This window comes from Micromys minutus (genome assembly GCF_963924665.1).
Source record: "Micromys minutus genome assembly, chromosome: 23".
Lineage (NCBI taxonomy): Eukaryota > Metazoa > Chordata > Mammalia > Rodentia > Muridae > Micromys > Micromys minutus.
In genome coordinates this window covers 33,966,480-33,989,606 of record NC_137958.1, presented here as the reverse complement: position 1 = coordinate 33,989,606, position 23,127 = coordinate 33,966,480, and the positions used below count along the sequence as shown (strand labels likewise).

At 41.0% G+C, this 23,127-nt stretch overlaps 1 protein-coding gene across 1 annotated transcript in view; it reads right to left on the bottom strand.

Annotated features, from left to right (window-relative positions):
* Positions 1-996: 996 nt before the first annotated feature.
* Positions 997-23,127, bottom strand: part of UMAD1 (UBAP1-MVB12-associated (UMA) domain containing 1) — a 141,712-nt gene continuing 119,581 nt past the window's right edge. Inside the window, exon 4 of the mRNA XM_080936420.1 lies at positions 997-2,725. Coding sequence (XP_080792546.1) covers positions 2,468-2,725 — 258 coding nt within the window. The 3' untranslated portion in view covers positions 997-2,467. The remainder of the gene's footprint in view (positions 2,726-23,127) is intronic.

Below are 23,127 nucleotides of genomic sequence, written 5' to 3'. Positions count from 1 at the left end.
GGGATAGAAAATGAGTGTGGGAAGATCATCCTAGTGTTGGTTAAAAGTAGTTCAGGTAACATGTATTTCACATCATGTTACAATACTGTGTGTCCCTTTAACAGGATCAGTGACATTACTGTTATCAATCATAAGGTTACTGGGCATTTAACAATCACCTCTTATTTCTCAACATAACTATGCACGGTATAAAAAAAAATGGGTGTTTATAACAAGCAAGGGAAGAGAGGCCACCACAGTTAGGAACAGATTCAGTCCTTACTGACTCTGGCCGTCTGCCATGGCTCAACTCTTTCTGCTTATGTTCTACTTCCTTTTACCTTATAATTAATTATACTTCTCCCTCCCTTTCCTACCTTCAAGTCCTTTCATACAGCCCTCTAACTCCTTAAAAATCAAGGTCTTTAAAAAAAAAACCAACTAATTGTTACTGCATGTGTGTGTGTGTGTGTGTGTGTGTGTGTGTGTGTGTATTCCTAGACATAACCTATTCATTCAGTCCATACAATATGACATGTATGTGTGTTTTTAGGGCTGACTATTTGGCATTGGACAAGCAATATGTTTTCTTCCCGGGGAAGACCCCTTACTTGCTCCCAGTCTTCCTCATTCGCCTAAGGTTCGTGAGCTTTTCTCCGTCTAGTACGGAGTGTTCACTCGTGTCAGCATGTTCAGCTCACACCTGGAAGGTGCTACGTTTTGAGTGTGCACTTTACTAACTAGGTGCTTTAAGCCATTACCTTTCTAGGCCTCAGTTTTCTCTTGTGCAGTAATCTTTGTTTCAGTTTTCAAACAGCTACATGACTTATGTAATGGAATAACTAGTTGCTCCTCACAACGTCTTAACTCTGCCATCTATGAAGTCTATAACTTGTATTAAGATATTACCAATGCAGTGAAAGCCATTTTGTGGATCTGAAAACAATCAAAACATTTATTTCAATGCACATTCTTTAAATATAGCAATTTTAGACAAACAGTATTTATGAGCACATTTATAAATCATAGACATAAATATAAATGAAATGTATAATTACATAAATTTTCACATGTCGTAGACAAAAGAGCAACCTTTTTACATTCAATTTTTAAAATACATTAACATGGATAATTAAAAAGGATGTACCATCACAGAAATGCTATAAAATGTTCACATTTATGTCAATAATAAGGCATATTTCCTACATAGATATTTTGTGCAAACTATGTAAAGACCTAATTAAATCATTAATACACACGAAATGTTAATTATAATTATAAATAAAATACACTTTGTCAGTAAAAATGTCCCTTTAACTTTACATAATAGTACTCTTTCTCAAGGGCACACCACATTTATTAAACAGACATGCAGAGCACATTAACATTAGAAAAATTTCTGTACTTTTCTGCACAGTGTTTAGTTTTCCTGATACTCTCTTTGTGAAAAAATATACTTAGAAAACTTTGGCACAGAATTAATAAATTATAGCTAATCAAAAGAAATGACTTAACTTTTTCATGGCCAAGCAATGGCCATGTTACTATTTACCGACTCTTTGTAGTTTATTGACCAATGGCAGTCCTGCTCCGTTTTACTTGGAATAAGCAATGGGTATTTTTGTCATATCTGGGTGTCAGCCTAATTGGAACGTAGTTAAACTGAGTGTGTTTAACAGTGAAACCCTGCTGCCTGTACTGTGGCCAACATATTTGTAACCAGGGCTTATGAGCTATGATCTGTACCACCACGAGCTGCTTCATTAAGAAGCCGACGAGATGAAGGCAGACGCAGATCTCCTAAACTGGGGACATACGTGACAAGGAAGACGACCCAGCTGAGAAATGGGGACAGTTCTCTAGAAACTGGTTCAACCACACCCCGAAGGGATGGGAACAAAGAAGGAACAGAACAATCCTTCAGGAGGGTGGAGAGGGCCACATGGGTCTAAGAAAACCAAAGCATCCCCTTTAGTCTTGAATCAGCAAAGAATCGCTGGTGTTTCGGAGAAGGCTTCAAATTTCCCTTCTGGTTTGTTTGACCTCATCCATAAACACCGTGGCAGTAACTGCATAACATGGCAAGCCGCTTTAGGCTCAGGCTGCTGAGCTTTGGTAACTGAGGAAAGCCTTGTTTCTCTTCACGGCTGTGTCTTCAGAGACGAGAAAAACATCCTGCGCCTCTCATACAATCTCAACAATCGAGATCCATCACACGGGGATATGAGTGGCCTGAATCTGTAGTTTTTTCTATTTTTTTTTTTTCCTGAAGTCAGTTCCATTCATTAAATTGATGACTTCAATTTTTATATAAATTCACTTGATTCTGAAGATACAACTATGGACATGATGCTATTTTATTTATTTTATGATCCTTGCTTGCCTCAAGGCCTTCACCAAATGAAATGATAAAGAACATCAACCAGGCTCAATAAAACAGGCAGACTCATTTCCTTTAAAGCTGCTAGGGTTTGTATGGACACAAAGTCTACAAATCACAGAGGACTGAATTTTCAAGAGTGAAATCATACCAGAATCGGGACAAGTTGTCGCCGACATCATATGAGAGCAGGTGGTCAGGAAGGTCGCTGATGGTGCCCTGCGCTGCCAGCACATGAGGGGCCAAGGTGAAGGGCACATCGCTTAGGAGCTCAGCTGTCAGCGAGTTGTTCTCTAGAGTCTGGCCTGCCTGACTGCCTGCCTCAGGGCCCGAGACAGTCATGCTGGATGTGTCTTCTTTGCCGGTCTAAAAATACATGTACAGTAAAACGTTTAGAACATATGAACTGTGAGGTTTAGAAATGGTAAATATGGCATCGATACCTTAAAAAGCCTGGGAGATGTATAATATTTAAAAAACTGCCAGATTTGAACCCATTTGAGAGATACATCCATCTAAATCTCTACAAGATTTAAAAATTCTATAGTCTGCTCTTGCTCTGAGTGGCCACCCAAAGCTTCCTGTAGTTTCCTCAAGCTTGAGGTGTCCCCAGAGCCTGTCACTGTTTTCACAAATCCCACGGATGCTTTCAGGCTTGTTTCATCAGCCCTGTCTACTTTGGAATACCTACAAGGCAAACTGTCCAAGATATTATTAGGTGTTCTGATGGGAGTTCCTACTAGTTGCTACTCTCTATGTATTTTACCTTCAAGCAGATGCTAGAACCTTCAAGCCAAGTGATCTGTGTTCCTGCAGCCCACCTCTGGTACAATGCACAGATTTGTGTGCCACATGTGAGGTTTAATTTAGTGTGCACCACAAGTACGGGCTGGACCCAGCGTGGTGCTGCAGAAAGTTTCAAATAATACCCATGTACCTTGGTCTTTACATTTCTTTCAGATTGGCATATCTTGTCCTTATTAGTTTAGCAAAAGGCAAGAACTGACTAGGATGTTCAGAGCACCCTGTCTGTCTAAATACCCATTAATGGCAGAGTGGATAGGAAATCAGTCTGTGTAGCAATGAAATGAACAGCTTGCTACTGCAAGTGGCTAAAATGTACTGTAAATAATCCCAGAGAACAAAGTATTTTTTTATTCTTTAGCTTCATGCAGAATGAGACCAATCAGTTCTCTCTTGAACAGGCCTTGACTATCCATAGCTAGCCTACCCTGGCCAACACTTCTCCAATTCTACTATGTCCTGGCTCCTGCTACTCACTCCCAGGCTGTTTCTTCCCAGAGTGCATTGCTTCTGTTCCTTCTGCCCAGGAGGCTTTTCTATCAGATCTTCATTGAGTTACTAGCCTGTCTTCGCTATTGGCCCGTCCGTCATCTTCTAAGAGAGGCCCCTCTTCCTCCTACTTAAGTTGTACGCTGCCCTCTTGCCTCTGCTCCGCCCCGTCTCCCACTTCTGCTTCTGTCTTTAGCCCTTACGGTCTTGCCATATGCTTGTGACTCATCTAATTATCATCTCCAGAAGTAGGTTTTATCTCTCGTGCTCGCTGATATCCCAAACGCCTTCATCACAACCTAGTGCTCGAAAAGGTTCATTGCATGAATGAAAGCAGAGACAACTTAGATCTAATGGTGTCAATGCTGACAGATTCTTTGTCTAAGAACATTTTATATAAGAGAAAGAGCATTTCTGTCAGACCTTTTACTGAAGTATGCAGCATATACAGGAGAGGGTAAATTAGTTGTCACTGTAGCAATTGCTAAATTCTTACAATGGAATGGACAAGTGTAGCCAGGCCTATGAAAGGTACAGCACACACAGGATTCCTGTCTAGTTGTAATCTTCTCTTCCCTCAGTCACCATCCTGACTTTTAATAGTATGGAATGGTTTGATCTGTGCTTTAATTTTCAGTAAATGCCATCACCCAGGATGGATGCTCTGGCTTCGTTCAGTCAACATTGTGAGCATATGATGCGTCTATCTTGTTGCATGTTGCCTGAAAACATGTTGAAGACCATATTGGTGCAGAGCATGCACACTAACAGGTGTCTCAGAAGTCTCTGGTTGCTATTTGACAGTGGACATTGGGTAGGAGCAGGGGTAACCTGTACAGTAAGAAGAAGGTTGGGGATTGTCGTGTTCACTAAACAAGAAGATGGCTGGGAACTGAGAGACTGTCATGTTCTCTAAGGTTTGGACAACAACAGTGAGATTACACGATTCAATTCTGGATAGAGTCTGGGTGCAAATTCAACAGAATTTACTAATGAAATGGAGCTGCTGTACAGACAAAGGTTGTCAAGAGTCAGTCTAAGGTTCTTGGCCTAGCAATGAAAAGATGGAGCCAACCACATATGAGCCAGAAGAGTGCTGGGAGCAGGTCTGGGCAGCAGCACTGAAAGTTGGTGGTAGAGGCTGGAGGTACGGGAAAGACATCACATGGAGTTCTGAGTGTGGCTTTAGTCTTCAGTCAGTGAGACCTGCTGGACAAAGTCGAGGAGAATATGGCGTCAATGGGCCGAGTGAGGTGGTTTTGGAAAGGCACTTGGTGCCAATGATGCTCTCCCTTTTGTTTTCATTTTAAATTGGGAGACACAGCAAAGATAAGGAGAGGAAAAGAATTTTATAGAAAAAACCATGGAAGGCCAGTAGAAAAGGAAATATTCTCTTCCCAAGGTGTGCACAGCAGTTTAGATAAGGGCCCTCAAGAAACACTAATCTAGGGAATGACTTGGAATCAGCAAAGCTTCCAAGACATGGCTATCAATAGCAGCCTTACAATTTCATGAGAATTTTAATTTTAAATCATTACTTTCTATGTGCTGCTTACTCATAAACCTGACCCCATAAACATAACTTTATCTAATGCTCATAACAATTTTATCGAATGGGTGAATAACATGAAAAAACTTTCTGAGGTTTGCAATGAAAACCAATAGTAGCGCCTCCTATTATGAGAAAGCTTATTATAGAGACACAGGCACATGGCACGGGCCCTGACCTCCCCAACTCTAATTTGTCTTCACAATGCTCAGTATTCTCAGACCAGCCACCTGGACAGAAAGCACTTAAGAACAACAGCTATGCCAGACATGGAAATGCCCTCACCATGTGATGGCTAGTATAGAAAAAACGCAAAGGAACTAGTATCTATGTGCACCATAAAACCCTGAAGATGACATGTGTGCCAGGGCTTAGGTTATTGAAATCAAGATGACAAAGTGATCGTGAACACAATTTCTAGATTAGACTGTGGTAGTAGAAAAACCTAAAACAATAAGCAAATGGGCTATCTAACTTCTGTTTCTTTAGCATGGTTGTCAGATCAAATGCAGGCCCTTTCCTCTTCTATTTTCTGTTTCTTTGTTTCTCAGTCTCAGTAGCAAATCCTTCCCAGTAGCTCATCTTATACTCTAACTTCTGTCCCTTCCTTCCTTCCTTCCTTCCTTCCTTCCTTCCTTCCTTCCTTCCTTCCTTCCCTCCCTCCTCCCTCCCTTTCTTCTTTCCTTCCTTCCTCTCCTCCCTCCCTCCCTCCCTTCCTTCTTTTCTTCCTTCCTTCCTTTCTTCCTTCTTGTTTTTAGACTGGGTCTCTCTACATAGCCCTGGCTTCCTGGAACTTACTATGTAAATCAGGCTGTCCCCCAACTCATAGAGATCCACCTGCCTCTGTCTCCTAAGTCCTGGCATTAAAGACATAAGCCACCATACCTGGCCAACCTCTCTTGTGCTTTTGCACAGAACACAATTATTTATTATTGAACTACCAACTTTTCCACTAAGGAGGTGGTATTTTACCCATTACCACCTTCCCCTCTATAGACAAGAACTTTGAAACTTAACGCTCCAGCAGCAGTATTTAGTCCCCTGTCTGTGCATTTACCGATCCTCTTGTATTTCCTTTAAAAATCATTCTTGTCTTGTTAAAACAGTTTCCTAGAGGGCATGAACATACCAGACCACATCTAGTACTATAAGGACTCTGACTACATGGCATTGCATTCTGATAAGGCAGCCTTCTGGGCCTCAGCCCTCCAGACTGTATAGAGTGATAGAAAACAATATGATTGGTAATGGTGGTGATGATGTAGACAGCAGCTCTCGTGTACTAAGCACACCCTGGGTGCTAGGCTCTACCTAAGCTGCCCTAAAAGTGTACACTCAGTGAGATTACGTAATGGAGCTGCAGGGTGTACGCTATGTGAAAGGTAAGAAGACAATGAGACAGGACATTTAATTAAGATGTCTCAGTACATAGAGACTGTCTAGAGTGGAGAAGCAAACCAGTGGTCTCTTAATGCCCTGTCCTATGAACCTACAGATTTCATCTTGTGCTCTAACACACCAGGTCAATTGAGTTGTGACAGTCTGAGATGATATTGCAAAAGACAGCAATTACGAAACAGCATGCATTAGCTTAACCAAGAAGGAAAAAGATTCTAATGTCTTTTTTTGTTTGGAAGAAAGGATGGAGAAACATCCTGCAGAGAGAATGAAAAGAGATGGAAAAGCTACTGTGATGGAAGATAAATTTACCCCATGGGAGTAAGGCTGCTAGCAGTCTGGATAAGCCATGGGAAAACCCAGGGACATCGAAAGACGCCCAGGATGATGATGGCTGAGGCAGACAGGAAGGCATGTGGGAATTCTGGGCCACAGTATTCCTTTTGTCTCCGCACAAGTCTAACATTTTCAAAGTTTTATTTAGTTAAGAAAATACCACTAACAGTAATCTACCAAATGCTTCCTAGAATGATCTAAATTTCAGCTGTGCTGGATGTACGACTCCAGCTTCTATCTCTTAACAGTTGGCTTAGCGCGACGTTACAGTCTCCAGGGAGGCTGCCTGCCCTCTTGGCAGCAGGGTAAGTGCCATGATGCAGCTGCTGTTGGCATGCTGAGAGCTAGAAGGGGTGGAATTATATGGCAAAACAAGAGTAAGTTGCAAAGAAAATCTTGAGTCAAAATTCAAGGGCCCCAGCCCAGCTAAACCACAGCACTGAATCACTAGCTTGGCAGCTCCTGGAGGTGGGGCTGAGGGCAGGAACAGGTGCACCGGGTCTCTGCAGAAAGCAACCCTCACTCAGACACGAGTCTTGTGATTTTTCTTTGCATTTGCATAATGAAATGGATCTTTACTGGGAGAATTAGTATGTTAACTACAATGGGGCAAAAGAAAAGAATCAATTAGCCTTTTGGTTAATAGCCAAATCGCAGAAAACCATTTCAAACACGATGTTCAGATGGCAGACTCCCTGCTTTGTGACTACTGCTCACGGAAATGGCGCTGGATCAGGGTTCCAGGCTCCGACTTCCTTCATCTAGCTCTGAAACTTCTTTTCCAAAGCCGAGTTTCCTCTCCTGTTGTTACAGATGAGCGCAGCGTGCCAAGCTTTGTGTTTAACCTCACAGGGAAAATTAATGTCCTTATCTGTATCACCAACAACCAAACTCACAACGAGCTGTTTTCTCTCCGTTCTGTAGTTCTGTAAAAACAACTTCTTGGCCATCAGGTAACCTGTTAAAAACTGGCTGGCTAGATTCGCTCTGAATTCCTTCAGAAAGGAGAGCCATAACAATCAATTCATGACTTCCATTTGAAGAGGCTTCAAAGAGGTTAAGGAAGAAACAAAACAAAACAAAACAAAACCCTCCAAGAATAGAGACACACAGCCAGTTCCCTAGAGCTGTACTCCTGTGAACGTCTCCCCTGGCTGTTTGGAAGCAAGGAGCTTCAGGATCTGAATGGCCTCTACATTTCTCCCAGATCAAAAGCCCAGTCACCATATGGAACCTACAGGGAGGTACCTGCTTTGCAAACTTACTGACACCCATCATCTTTCTCATCCTCAAGCAAAGTATGTATGGATGCTGATTAGTACAAAGCCAATACTTTTAAGCTGCTTGCCCTTTTCTGCAACTCATGCTTTTGATGGAGACTAAAGAGTCCTGAAAGAGCAAAATATTGATGCAGTGCAATTAAGAAATCAACCTCATCAAAAGGAGCAAGAGAACCTACTGACACAATATACAACTAGGTATGAAACAAAACAGATAGCCATGTCAGGCATAGTATTAGAAAGCAAGTCACACAGAGAAAAGGTACTATCAAGCTCTGGCCTTCCATGCCTTTAAACTATAATGTCTATAAATAAAGGACTCGCTTCTCTGAACAATGGCTTGAACAAGTAACACTGTCATTTTATCTCCCCAGATAGCCATCCATTCTATTCTGGCTTCATCTGGCATCTGCTTTCATTACATCAGCTTCTTGACTGTGGGGTGAGGTACAGGGGCAAATCTGAGTGAGAAGCAGGAGGAGAGAGGTCAGAAGGTCACACAAGATACAGCACAGAGAAGGGAAGGGTGTTCAGGCTACTGCTGCGCCTCCTCTTCATTTTAAAGTTAGTTGCTAAGAAAAGTGCATGGACTGAACTCTGCCCCTTTCAACTATGGAAGCCCCCAAGCAACAGCTCTTTCCCTTGGGAAAAAAAATAGATTGCTAAACCAGAGGCTGCTTTCTATTTTTCTCGTGTTTGTGATGAGCAGAATAGCACCTGATATAAGTCCTCAAACATTTTAAAAGGAACCAAACTCACGCCTCTTTGTTTCTCCTGTGCTATTGGCATGGAGTTGACTCTTAGTTTTTGGTATTAGATATAGAATCCAGAGCCCCAACCTTGGAAGCACGTGCTCTGCCACAGAGCTTCACCTCCAGCCCAGACTTGGTTTTAATTGAGGGGTTAGGTGACAAAAAGGAAAACATTAGGTGGGAGAGAACAATCCACACACAGAAAGGAGGTTTGAGCCTCTCCCTGGGGCCAGAGACTCCAGCTCAGGCAGTTGGTTTCAGCTGCAAATGAAGATGGGATTCTTCATTCTAGGACCAGAGGTTAGAGATGCTGACCTCTGATCTCTGTCCTATTCTTGGTCTCTGACATCATTTTAGTTCATATTCTGATGACTTTTTTCAGTATTTGTTCCCTTTTCTGTCTTTTTCCTTTACCACTTCCACCTACTTGTGCTTCCTGCTTGTCCCATCTTTCTTGAAACAGAATAAGGAAGAAGAGGAGGAGGAGAAGGAGGAGGGAGAAAAGGAACAAGACCCACCAGCCTTTCTTTTCTCAGTACCCCAGCCAAAACACCACCACCACCAAAAACAACATCAACAACCTGCTTTCCTTTTCACTGCACTCCAGCTGACCATGCACCAGAAGAGAAGGGGTGGGGGAGCTAAGCAGGCTGCTGGATTCTGTAATGTGTTCCACGCACTGGAAAAGTAGCCGACTGAAGCTGAACACCCACCCACACCAGCCAGCCCCAGTGGGGATGAACTGGGTAGAGAAGGGGAGTTTTTCAGAAAAGGAGTGAGGCAGGCTCTGAGCATGGTCCATGTTGGATGCCACTTTTCAGAGCACAAAAAGCTGAGCCAACCATTTCTTTTTTTAAAAGCGGCTTTAAAATTACTTCATAAACAGTAATGATGTCTGGCCTGAGGACATCTCTCATTTCCCCAGCAGGCCTCCCTGTCATTATTACAGCATGTGTGTATGCCACCTTCCTCTTTCCTGGCCCTAGACAACCTGCTCACTCCTGGGCAGCTGGAGGAGGCGTCTATTCCTGAGATGAAAAGGGGACTATCAGAGGAGAGGATAATTCCTCCTTCCGCCATGCCCAGAAGCAGATCGGGTTTTGCCCTTGGACTCAGTGTCCCAGCATTCCTGAGACACAGCTCTGCCCATCAGGTGGCAGATTAGACATTTATCAAACCGATCCTCACAGTGGGGGGTCACCTACTTCACCACCGTGCTCTTTATGTTTTATGTGAGAAGGGACAGTTGCTGACATGGCTGTCAGTCATTCACTGGAACTCCCCGAAATCCCTGCCTGCCAGTCTGCTTCTCACCGGATTGCACTAACAACCGCCCAGGTGTGCACAAGTGCTAATTGCCCCTGACCTGTGTGCAGCTTAGGGCTCCAGGCTCCTTTCTGAGGAGCGAGTGTTGGGCTTGTCTGCTGTTTTTCACAGCTTCGCCCTCTGCTTTACAGTTCCTCCTGTGTGAGTTCTGAAGAGACAGTGTTCTCAAGAGTTGCAGGTCTGCTCTTTCCTTCATCATACCCTCAGGGCGCTCTCTGGATGAAATCTCTGACACCAATTCCCACTCTTCCACTCTCAAAAGCCGAACTTCAGACTCTTGGGCATGCACACCAGTCTTCAGTCAGACTCCTGCTGACCTCTTGGTCCACACATTTGCATCCCTTTTTTCAGGTACACTCCTATTGGACTCTCCCAGGCCATTTCACAACCCACAGGTTTCCCAGACTTAACACTTTTCCAATATTTTGTATAGTCCTGCAGAATTTCATACACATGTTTTGTTGGTGATGTTTACAAACAAACTAGTCTTTCCTCCTTTCCTTCCTTCCCTTCTTTTAAATGAGTCTGACACCATTAACCTAATCAAAGCCTTTGAATAAAGGCCAATCAGAAAATAACTTCAGAGGTTACTTTGTCTGGGGTGTGTATGTATTTTATTTAAGGATGTGTCTTTAGCTAGTTCTTTATGCATAAATGCCAACTTGGTGGACAGTGAAAGTCCAAAAATACAGACCTTGCAACTATGGAAATAAGAGTTCACATTAGTAGTTAGACTAGGCATTTTATACTGGCTTAAATCTATAAAGCTAACATGTAGCCCTGGGTTGAGAATTAGAATATCTGAACACAGTCAAGGCGACTAAGCAGTTCAGGCTTTTATGCAGACATTCTTCAAGCTTATTATGTGTACGGCAGGTCTGAAGAATTTGATATCCCATATTAGTCACACTAGATTTGACTTCCTATTTTTACAGCCCCATTTATTGTGAATATCTCTTTAACATCTTCAGTTTGCAATGCAACAGGTTCACATTTTTTTTCCGGATAATTTCAAAGGACAATAATGAAAGATGATCGTGTATATTTTCTTTGCATACTGAATATATATATCTCAATCAACAAATGGTTTCCATGTTGTAAAATTATAAAATACTTTAACAGCCTACATATACAATAAACTAAAAAATAAGTAGATGCTTTCTTTTTTGATACTTTCAACTTTTAAAGATCATAAGAAAATAGGTATGTTATACAATTTTAGATTTATATATTAAATGGATACAATTTATATATGTTGGTTGAAAACAAATAAATATAGTTAGAAATACAAAAAAATAAATGTAATGTAGGTGTCCTTTCATTTAGAGCATAGATATTAAGAATTGAGATTTCATCTTGGTAGATTTTCCCTTTGACAGGAATGAAGTGTTTTTTCTTTTTTGATAACTTTTGGTTGAAAGTCAATTTTGTTCAATATTAGAATGGCTACTCCAGCTTGTTTCTTGGGACCATTTGCTTGGAAAATCGTTTCCCAGACTTCTACTCTTGAGGTAGTGTCTGTCTTTGTCACTGAGGTGCGTTTCCTCTATGCAGCAAAATGGTGGGTCCTGTTTAAGCATCTAGTCTGTTAGTCTATGTCTTTTTATTGGGAGATTGAGTCCATTGATGTTAACAGGTATTAAGAAAAAGTGATTGATGTTTCCTGTTATTTTTGTGGTTAGAGGTAGAATTATGTTTGCGTGGCTGTCTTCTTTTGGGTTAGTTGAATGATTATTTTCTTGCTTTTTCTAGGCTGTAGTTTCTTTCCCTGTGTTGGAGTTTTCCATCTATTATCCTTTGTATGGCTGTATTTGTGGAAAGATATTATGTAAATTTGGTTTTGTCATGGAATATCTTGGTTTCTCCATCTCTATTAATTGAGAGTTTTGCTGGATATAGTAGCCTGGGCTGGCATGTGTGTTCTCTTAGGATCTGTATGAGATTCGCCTAGGATCTTCTAGCTCTCATAGTCTCTGGTGAGAAGTCAGGTATGAGTCTGATAGATCTGCCTTTATAGTTTACTTGACCTTTTTTCCTACTGCCTTTAATATTTTTTTCTTTGTTTTGTGCATTCGCTGTTTTGACCATTATGCGACAGGAGGAATTTCCTTTCTGGTCTAATCTGTTTGGAGTTCTGTAGGTTTCTTGTATGTTTATGGGCATCTCTTTTATTAGGTTAGGGAAATTTTCTTCTATAATTTTGTTGAAGAGAATCTACTGGCCCTTTAAGTTGGCCCTTTTTGCATCTTGCATTTTCTTTGACTCTTGTGTCAAAGATTTTTATGATATCTTCTGCCCCTGAGATTCTTTCTTCTATCTCTTGTATTCTGTTGGTGATGCTTGCTTGTCTGACTCCTGATGTCTTTCTTAGGTTTTCTATCTCCAGGGTTTTCTCCCTTTGTGTTTTCTTTGTTGTTTCGATGTCCATTTTTCGATCCTAGATGGTTTTGTTCAATTTCTTCACCTGTTTGGTTGTGTTTTCCTATAATTCTCTAAGGGATTTTTGTGTTTCCACTTTAAGGGCTTCTACCTGCTCACCTGTGTTGTCTTGTATTTCTTCAAGGGAATACTTAAATACACAAATCCTGTATTTATTTATGACCTTCTTAAAGTCCTCTAACATCATCATGAGTTATGATTTTAAATCAGAATCTTGCTTCTCTGGTGTGTTGGGGTATCCAAGACTTGCTATGGTATAGGAACTGGGTTCTGATGATGCCAAGTGGCCTTGGTTTCTGTTGCTTAGGTTCTTGGACTTGCCTCTCGCCATCTGCTTATCTCTGGTGTTAGCTGGTCTTGCTGATTCTGACAGTAGCTTGTCCCTCCTGTAAGCCTGTGTGTCAGCACTACTGGGGGACCAGCTCTCTCCCAGCAGGGTCTGGGTACAGAGCTCTGGCACTGGGTCAGCTCCAGGTGCAGGCAGAAACCAGAACATCTGCAATTCTTAAGCTAGGTGAAGTATTTTTCAGGACACAGATGTTGTGACTGTTTACAATAACTAACATCATTAGCTCATGCCGCGCCTGTTTGAGGACAGCGTTAATATGCTCTGTTGCTTTAACTTATTCTGAAGCTTTACGCTGCCACTGTTTCCACTACTTTGAAAACATTTCATTTTAAATGTGTTCTGGAAATTGCCACATTTTTATCCAGAATTCAGATGTAATTATCAGGAGGATATCATGCTCACCCTGTAGATAAATCTAGAATCTGAGTAACTAAGTTAACTCTGCATGTCTAATTTCAGAAAATAAGAAAATATTCAACAAATAGGGCAATTAATTAGAAATAAAAAGCCCATTTTCTTTGTAATTTGATGTGTTGACTAGTCCTCACACATTTAAAGTTTTCGTTCATTTATTTTGTGTGTGTGTGTGTGTGTGTGTGTGTGTGTGTGTGTTGTATGAATGAACAGGATCACACACACATGTCACAGTGTTTGTGGGGGACATTTCTTTCCTGCTATCATGTGGTCTCCAGGGAATAAACCTGTGTCTTCCAGTACGGCATCAAGTCCGTCTAAGTACTGAGCCATGTTGCTGGCTTACACTGTGCATTTTCATATGTGCACAAACGTGAAAGCAAGTATCTTGTACCACTCTGCATACAGATGTCCTGAGGCAGGCAAATTCAATTCTACCATTGAACACATGAGTGATAGTGTTACTCTCGCTGGCTGCACCGAGCCTAAAACTAGAAAAACAATGTTTGGCAAACTGAAGAGGTGAGCAGAAAGCTGTGTTATTTGACCTTGGCTCTCATTTTCAAACAGGTTATATTTCAAAATAGAAGATGGGGTTGGAAAAGTAAATACAGCTGTGTTTTTTCCACCCCTGTGTGAGAATGAAGGAGCCATTCAGAATGGAAGGAGGCGGAGTTGCTCCTTTAGTATACTCTTGGAACCCAGAGGAGTGTGCTATCATTCATGTCACAGAGAAACCAGGTCAGCATTGCTTTCTTACTGTGGCAAAATATGCACAGCATAAACTTTCCCAGCTTACCTACAGTTAAGTGAGGTGTCAAAATGACAGGCATAGGTCCCTTCACACTGGACAGTCCTTACCACTTTCTGTGGCTAGAACTGTCATCATCCCCTTATACCCATTCTAGAAACCAGTCCTCATTCTTCCTTTCTTGGTGCCCATAGTAATACTTTTCTTTTTTCCCTATGAATTAGTTTATTATAGGAATCTTATGCAGATATGAGTGGCTTGTGTTTAATAAAATGTTTTCAAGATCCATTCACACATGTTGTTAACTTGTATTGGAGCCTTTTCAAGGTTGAGTAATATTCCACAGACTGTATATAGTACACTTCATTCAGCTGCTGATGGAGATTTAAATGTTTACCACCTTTAGGATTTTATAGGACAATTATTTTTAGGTAAGAGCATAAAATCAAGTAGATGGAAAGCTAGGAATCAACCAGGGCTCTCAGGAGCCAATGAGTAAAGGAGCCTGAATGTATAAGAATGGGAGGTCAGGGAACAGGAAGGCCAGGTGCATGGCCCTGTGTACACTAAAGTTATTGCATAATTTTCTAAAGCATACTTGGCTTGACTTAAAAATCATGATTCGAATTTTTACAACTAAATATTTAAATTTAGATTAAAATCTAAGCACAAGAGAAACCATTCAAGTGTGTGTAAGGCAGTTCATAATCCCTAACCCTTCAGGCCCCAGTGGCACCCTGTGCTGGGTTCTTTTGTGTGTTGTTATGCCGTGCAAGGTGTAACTACCTGCTTTAGAGGAAAGTCCACCCAATAAAAATAATGCTGTCATAATGTTAACAATGAATTAAGAACGGGCACAATATCCTCCACAATACGAGAAAAAGTTTAAAGGCCATACAGTTTTGTATACTTTCAAAAACCACAATGCTTTAACAGCATAATAATCTTTCTCTAAGTGACTTGGGACTTCTGAAAGGAAAACACCCCTTATCAGATCACTAAAGGAAACTATAAATGTGTAAATAACTCATGATTATCCTTCCACATTGTTTCAGGCATATCCACTAGAAATGATACGGGGAATCCGGAGAGCTGTGTTACGGTTTTTGTTTTGTCCCACTAATAGCCATGAGGTAAAGTAGAATTTCACTGGGCAATGGTACAGTTTGGAGAGAGAAGGGAATTAAGAAAGATGCATATACACAAAGCTAAGCGCACACTGCTCTTCTAGGCGACAAAGCTTGATTCTCAACGCCATGGCAGGTGGCTTAGAATGGACCTGTCAGGGGGATCTGATGGCTACGGCTTCAGTGGGCACCTGAACTCATGTGTGAATATCTGTACACACGACACAATTTAAAAATAATAAAGAGTAAATACTTGAAGAAAGAAGAAGGAAGGAAGAGGAAGGGAGGAGGGAAGGAAGGAAGGAGGGATGGAGGCAGGCCGGCAGGCACTCTGCTGGAGTCAGAAACTCCTTAGACACAGTGTGGACAGAATCCACCTGCTGTCTGGCAGAACTAGAAGTGTGGCTGGGAAAGGGATGCACACAGTTCTTTCTCATCACGGGTTAGCCCTGTTTCCATGATGTCTGGGCCAGGAGACGAGGTTGGGGGCTGGATGGCAGGAAGCACCTTGTGCACGTGGTGTTTGATGAGCAAATATGGCTTTCAAAGGCTTGGGGTTTCACCAGTTTGTAGGCAGCCACTTTCAGAACCTTCCTGACTACAGATTTTCCTTCTGCCTTCTAGAAATAATTGCTACAGTTTCAACTGCTAAATTGACACAAAAGTGTACACTTATAATTTCTAAAAGTGGTCATGAATGTACCAAAACGACATCCAGAATTAAATAAAGAATTCTGCTTTCCTCCCTCCCTCCCCCGCTCTTTGCTGGGGAGCCAATGATGGGAATTCTCTGAAGACACTTAAATAATTCACTCTGCCCATGAAGTTGGAGATACAGAGATTTAGAAAAAGAGCTCCCACACACTATTAAGAAGTAAATTATACCAGCTGTTACTGAATCCAGTTTTGCTAACTTTCTTCTAGGTAAATGGTAAGGTGGGCTTATCCAGCATTACAGGAATTAGCTCCCAAAGACTGGCATGCACTTACCAGTGATCTTAGATGCATCTCACATCGTTACGTGGTAGGTAGGTACCATTTTAATCTCTGTGGAAGCAGACAGGGGATGAAGTGCAAAGAAGCTACACAGTCACCCAGTGAACCCCGTGCTTACCCACCATTCTCTGGGGCTTCCCTCATCTGACCCATGAAGGAAACACTGAGCCTTTGAACTTGCTGCACTTGTTTCTAAAGACCTCACAGTAGCTATAAAATATTTTATCTTTTTCTCACAACCAAAGAAGGCACAAACAACACAGAGAAAACCAGTTTTTTTTCTTTGTTTTTGCTTTTGTGTGTGTGTGTGTGTGTGTGTGTGTGTGATGGGTGTTGTATTATGTATCATTTTATATCCAGCTGGATATGCTAATTCTATGCAGATCTTAGGAACCCTGAAATTACATACTGTTTAGACTATTTTAATCCCTGAAAGCACCGCTGTGATCCCTGAATAATGTATTTTTAAAATAACTGCTTTACCTTCACCAAATATATTCAGTTAAATTTAAGACCTTAAAGTGACAGCACACTGCTCTTTGTTCAGGAAGATGATCTTCCTAAAGCAAGCTCTTTGTGGTTAATTGTCCAGCAACTGGCACTGCCCAAATTTTCTAGCCCACAGCACTTGTGGGACAAGGGCAAGAAGGTGCCAGATGGCTAGGACTTGAGCTGCAATCTGTTCTTAGGAAGTTAAAGGTACTGTCCCTTTAATTGGTTCAAACACTAGCCCTGTGCCCACTGAACATGATTCTATGTATGCTAAGCGATGACATCAGAGGCTAGAAAGGGGAATAAGGACATTTCCGGGACTCTGTGGAGTTGCAAGCTTCTGGGTGGACTCTGTGGAGAAAGAGGAAGTGCATCACCACTATCTACGCTCAGACCAGCACAAAGGCAAGAGGTCCTTTCAGGCTTGAGGAGCGTGGCTGAATGCTTCCAAGAACCCTAAGTATAAGTCCTTCCGATTTAACTGCTTTCAACTAAGATCCAAACAAAACTTGGTAGGTAATACAGTTCAAGCCAGACCTATCTCTGTGATTGCTTAACAGATATAAAAATAGCTGGGATCATAAAATAGCAAAAGTGAAAATGAATTGTAAGCCAAACAACATTAAATTCTCAGTGAATCATCAGCCACTTAGGAGGAAAAACACAGAAAATAGCCTCATTTGTGTGAAATGTCCTCAGTTGGCATTGTTCCTCTAATTCCAGGAAGCAAAAAGCTGCCTCTCTTTGAAACCCATAGCACATGTAAAAGATCTTTTTTTCTTTTCCTTCTTTTATTTTTTTAAATTTATAGTATGAGCTTTGTACTGCCTCTTAACAATGACTTCTGGGCCAACTACATCAGAGAAAATTAATGTGGTACAGGAGATCAATTAAACAAAAGCCTCATGATTACCTTGTAAGGTTATCTCAGAAAATACAGGCTCACAATATATTTGTACCTTTGCCACAGAGCACACATGGAAGTCCTCAGACAGTCTCGGGTGCCATTCTTCCTTTCTATCCGAGACAGGGGTTCGCTTATGTTAGTTGCCAGTGTATACTCCAGACTATGGCCCATGCATGTCTCTAGATCTTCCGTGTCTAACTCTCTCATCTTCCCGTGGAGGCACTCGGATCACAGAACTGGACTATTACACCCAACTTTCCATGGCTTCTGGGGATTTAAACTTGGGTCCTGCATCCATGTAGTAAGTGCTTTTACTCACTGGGCAACTTCCCCAGGCCCCTGTACCTTTCTATGCTAAAACTCAACCTCACATGGCTAATGGTGGAAGCCCAGACACCTTTCCTCTAAAGGCAGGGAAAGAGAAGTGATTCTTCTGCTCAGCACTGTTCATCAGGACAGCGGGGTAGGAAGTAGTAAAACTCTTACTATACAAGGATGATAGGATTTCTCTGAATAGAAATCATGAGGAACCCATTAAAGGTTAATTGCACCCACTATGCACTAATACATTTAGCAGGGTTATAGGACACAAGACTCATTTAAAAGTCAGCTGTGGTTCTGGAGAGAAGACTCTAAAGGAAAGAACACTTTCTGTGCAAGAATGACACTTTCAGTCCACCCCAGTGCACACACAGAAAGCTAGGAGTGGCTCATGCATGCCTGGAAGAACAGGGCTGAGTGACAGGGAAAGAGGTTGGGACAGAGGGATCACAGGGGCCTGCTGACTCTAGCTTCAGGTTCAGTGAGAGACCCTGTCTCAAGGAAATAAAGTGAAAAATGATGCAGCAGAAAACCTCACATCCTGAGTCCCACTGACTATGTGTACACAGACACAAATATCTGTATATCCAGTATTAATACAACACACACACACACACACACACACACACACACACACTAAGGACTAGGGAGGCCCTTCAGGAAGAAGTCCAGAAGAGACTAATATTCCTGGAGGCAATGGCAGCTCTGGCACTGGTCTCTGAGGACGTGCAGCAGAAGGGGACATGATACATCGAGGGTTAAGGCTCACCCTCCTGCACTGTGTAGACCTAGAATAACAGTGGTGCTTGTCTGGTGGTTGTAACGAAAAGCTTAAAAGTGAAGATATTTAAAACTGGAAAACTACAGAGAAGACATGAAACACCTTAGAGGAATATTTGTATAGCTAATGTGGTGCTTTGAGTGAGAATGACCCCCCAGTGGCTTTGTTATTTGCATGTTAGTTCAGAATCCAGGTTTAGAAAATGTAGGAGGTGGGGCCATGTTGGAGTGGGCGTGACCTTGCTGATGTGGGAGCAGGCTCTGAGGTCCTCCCTCCCCCTCTCTCTCCTGCTTCTAGAGCAGGTTGTAAAGCTCCTGGTTGCCTCTCCAGTGCCTTGCCTGCCTGCTTCCCACCATGAGGATCAGGGACCAACCCTTCAGAACTGGAAGCAAGTCCCTAGTTAAAGTTCTTTCCTTTTCAAGAGTTGAACTGGTAATGGTGACTCCTCAAAACAACAGAACAGTCACTAAGAAAGCTACACAGTGCGTATATTTTAATCTGTTCTTACAAAAGCACTAAAATAAAGGTGTGTAGAGTAAAAAGTTAGAGTAGGCTATGGTTAACTGTCATGGCTGAAAACTACTGCAATTCATTTGTCATAAGGTGCACAGAGCTACAGCCAATGGAGGAACAGTTAGGCAACTATTCAGTCACTCAGTGACTGAATAGAAACTCCCAGTTCTGTACTCTCCACTCATGGGTGCACACACACAGGTACATACTTTAAAAATGTTGATACCATGGTTTTGATGTGCCTTTGATATCTAGACATGTTGAAGTGTTTTAACTAACACTATTCAACACTAGTAGCATACTGGGTAGATTTGTAGCCTTTGAGCAAAAGGCTACACGGTACAGCTGAGGTATGTAGTGCCTTCTATCAGTAGCTTGCTGAGTCCACTTGATGTTTCCCAGCACTTAATGATGCAGCTTACAGATCACATTCCTGTCGTTAAGTAGCACATAAATAAATGCCTGCACATTGTCATGAACCACCCAGAAGTGAAAGTGAGATAAAATTGCATTCATAATGCCATCAAAATCAATTCCAAATATTTAGGAGCCCTTTCATAGAAGCACAAAATTTACATTCTGAAGACAATAAAGGATTCTGAAAAGAAGTTAAAGACTTAACCATATAGAAAAGCATCCCACATTCAGGGATCAAAATGTAAAGTTGTTCAAGTGGAGCTCCTTAAACTGAGCTTCAGAATTAATGCAATTCCTTTCAAAATGACAGTGGTTTTCTTGCAGCAGATTCTAAACTGTGTATCAAAATAGTCACAGACCATGAAAATCATGGAAAAATAAAACAAAATTGAGATGTATGATTGCAAAATCCTAGTTGTGAAGAGTGTCCTTTAATATAAGGGTGAGGATACCAATCAATGGAATAAAACTCAAAGTCTGGAAGTAAGCCCATGTGTCAACAGTCACATGCTTTGTCACTGGAGTATACTGTAGTATGAAAGATTTGTTTTTCAGCATTAACACTAGCAAAGCCTCTTATTCCTAAGGAAAATAAAACTGGTGCACTGTGTCAATCATATAAAAATATTAGGTCAAAATGAATCAAAGTCCCATGAAAGCTAAACTATAAAACTATTAGAAAAAAAAAAGGAAGAAGTAAATTTTCATGATCTCCAATTTCACAATGGACATTAGCTATGGCATCCAATATAAACAAAACCAACAAAAGACTTGATTACAGCATTTCATCAGGCAGCTGGCGAGCTCTTCCAGAAGACCCAGGTTCAATTCCCAGCACCCATGTGGCAGTTCACACCTGTCTGTAACTCTAGTTCCTGAGGAGCTGACCCTCTTCTGGCCTTCTAGGCAGCACCAGGCACATAAATGGTCTAGACATACATGCAAGTAAAACAACCATACATATAAAATAATTAATAATATTAAAGAAAATGCCCTTAAAATTATAAACTGCCAATAAAGGCACTATTAAGAACGTAGAAAGGCAGCATGCAGAAGAAATTATATGTTCTCAAGCCATGCGTTTGGTAAAGGAATTGCATTTGCATATTTTAAAGTGTTGTATGTTGTGTGGGGGACTGTTTGTGTGCATGCATATCTATGCACCATGTATGTGCCTGGGGCCCATGGTCCTTCACAAAGGCAGCAAATGCTCTTAACCACTGAGGCATTTCCCATGCACACATGTGTATTTTTAAAACTCTTAATAATAAAAAGACAACCTACTGGATGAAGAGAAGCTCTGAACAGACATTTCTCCCAAGCAGATGTGAAAAACAAAACAGTAAGCAAATATATCTCTAGTCATCAGGAGATGCAAATGAAGACCAAAGTAAGATAGGACTTCACACCTCGGAGTCAAACTCAAAATACCAGATAACAACTGTTGGCCAGGAAGTAGAGAAATTAGTACTCTCCACACGGCTGGTAGAAACATAAACAGTGCAGCCACTTTGGAAAACAAGTCTGACAGTTTCTCAAGTGGTTAATTACAGAGCTACCCAAAATCCAGCAATTCACTCTTAACAGATATCAAAATAAACATTTTCATACAACTGTTCATAGTAATATTATTCAAAGAGCATGGAGTAGAAATGATCTGATGCTCAGGAAGTGAAGAACAGAGAAATAAAAGGTAGTCTACCCATAGAAGAGAATGTGACACAGAGCTAAAACGACAGGATGGACATGGGCAAGCTGAAAACACCATGCCTAAGGGGAAAAGGCAAGCACCATGTGTTGTATGACTTTACTCACATGAGAGGGTCCCAGCAGAGGCAGTGACAAGAAGAAAGGAGATCAGCCGGGACAGTTCTCTTTTACTATGGCAGTGCTCTGTGCTCAGGTAACAGGGATATATAATGGCCTTTATACTTTTTGGTCACACTAATATAATAAAAGAATTAACTTTTGTCTTCTGGCAAATTTCATTGTAAGTTTACATTTTAAAAATATTTAATCTACTTTAAACTATTTAGGTGAGCTTAAATGGACTGCTGGAGATTCTGCTACATATAATGTACCTACGCTGGGTAAAATACTCGGTAAGCCTCTCCACTCACTGACATCATGCTAGGAATCAGCCACAGATACAGAACTCAGGAGAAAAAAAAAAATCACTGTTCTCACATCGTCATAGAAGATGCTTTTAAAAAATAGCCCTTTTCATGTTTATTCTTCACCAGGATTAGAAAGTATTCACATTGCTTTGAATAATTATAGACTACTAACAATCAATATGTGAATTAAAAGTTTTTTTTTTTTTTTTAAACACTGGACCCTAGGGTCATGGCAAATGTAATGTTTGAGAAGATTCTTACATTAACTTTTGTTGCTAATAAATATGAAAGTTCCTGTGGTATATATGCCCATCAGGTACTATGGAAAATATAAATGCCATTGCAAAGTATTTAAAAGGTGGTGTCCTTAAGAGATGAGTCATGAACGCAGAGTGGATTTAATACCACCATGTTGGGAGTGATTGCCATCAGTCTGCTACAAACATGAGATGGCCCTCAGTAGCAGGCTTTTTCCTGCACTTTCTTGTCCTGCTTTTGCAACACAGTGGCACCACCAAGAATGCTCTCTTTGGGTATAAGCTTTTTGAGATCAGACTTCCTGGCTTCTCAGAACAGTAAGAAGTAATTTTCTTTATAAGTTTCTTCTGTTCTTTATAAGTTACCCACACCAAAATATTCTATTAGCTCACCACAGAACATACTACAATAGGAGTCAGTAACTGACTCTCAAGATAGAGAATAGAATTCTTTGGATGAAAGTGGATAGAATTTTAAGCTCAATAAAAGAATGATATAAAATTTCTGATTGATTAAGAGCTTCTTCATGCATTTTTTAAATGGTGATGTCATGTATCATATTACTAGAGGATCTTACTTATTGGAAATATCAGAAAGAATGATGCAAGAGTTTCATGATTAAATGTTAATCTGTATAATATATGGAAAATTCCACCTTTTGTATCAAGGTTAGACAGAATTCTTTTTTTTTAACACATTAAAAATGGGTTTTTGGAACTTTAACAACAGCTCTTCTAAGATTTACTTAAAACCTGCATCTTTATATTAAGTCAACGTTGGCAAATTGCTCCTGAGTAGCTGCATGGAGTTATAATGACTATGAGGGCTTCTTTTGCCTCTAGAATGTCATCAAAAATTGATGCTTTCAGGCTTTTGGATCTATGCTATGTTTTGTTTTATATGTACTTTATGTTTATGGTAACTAGTAAGATCTCAATGCATACTATCAAAC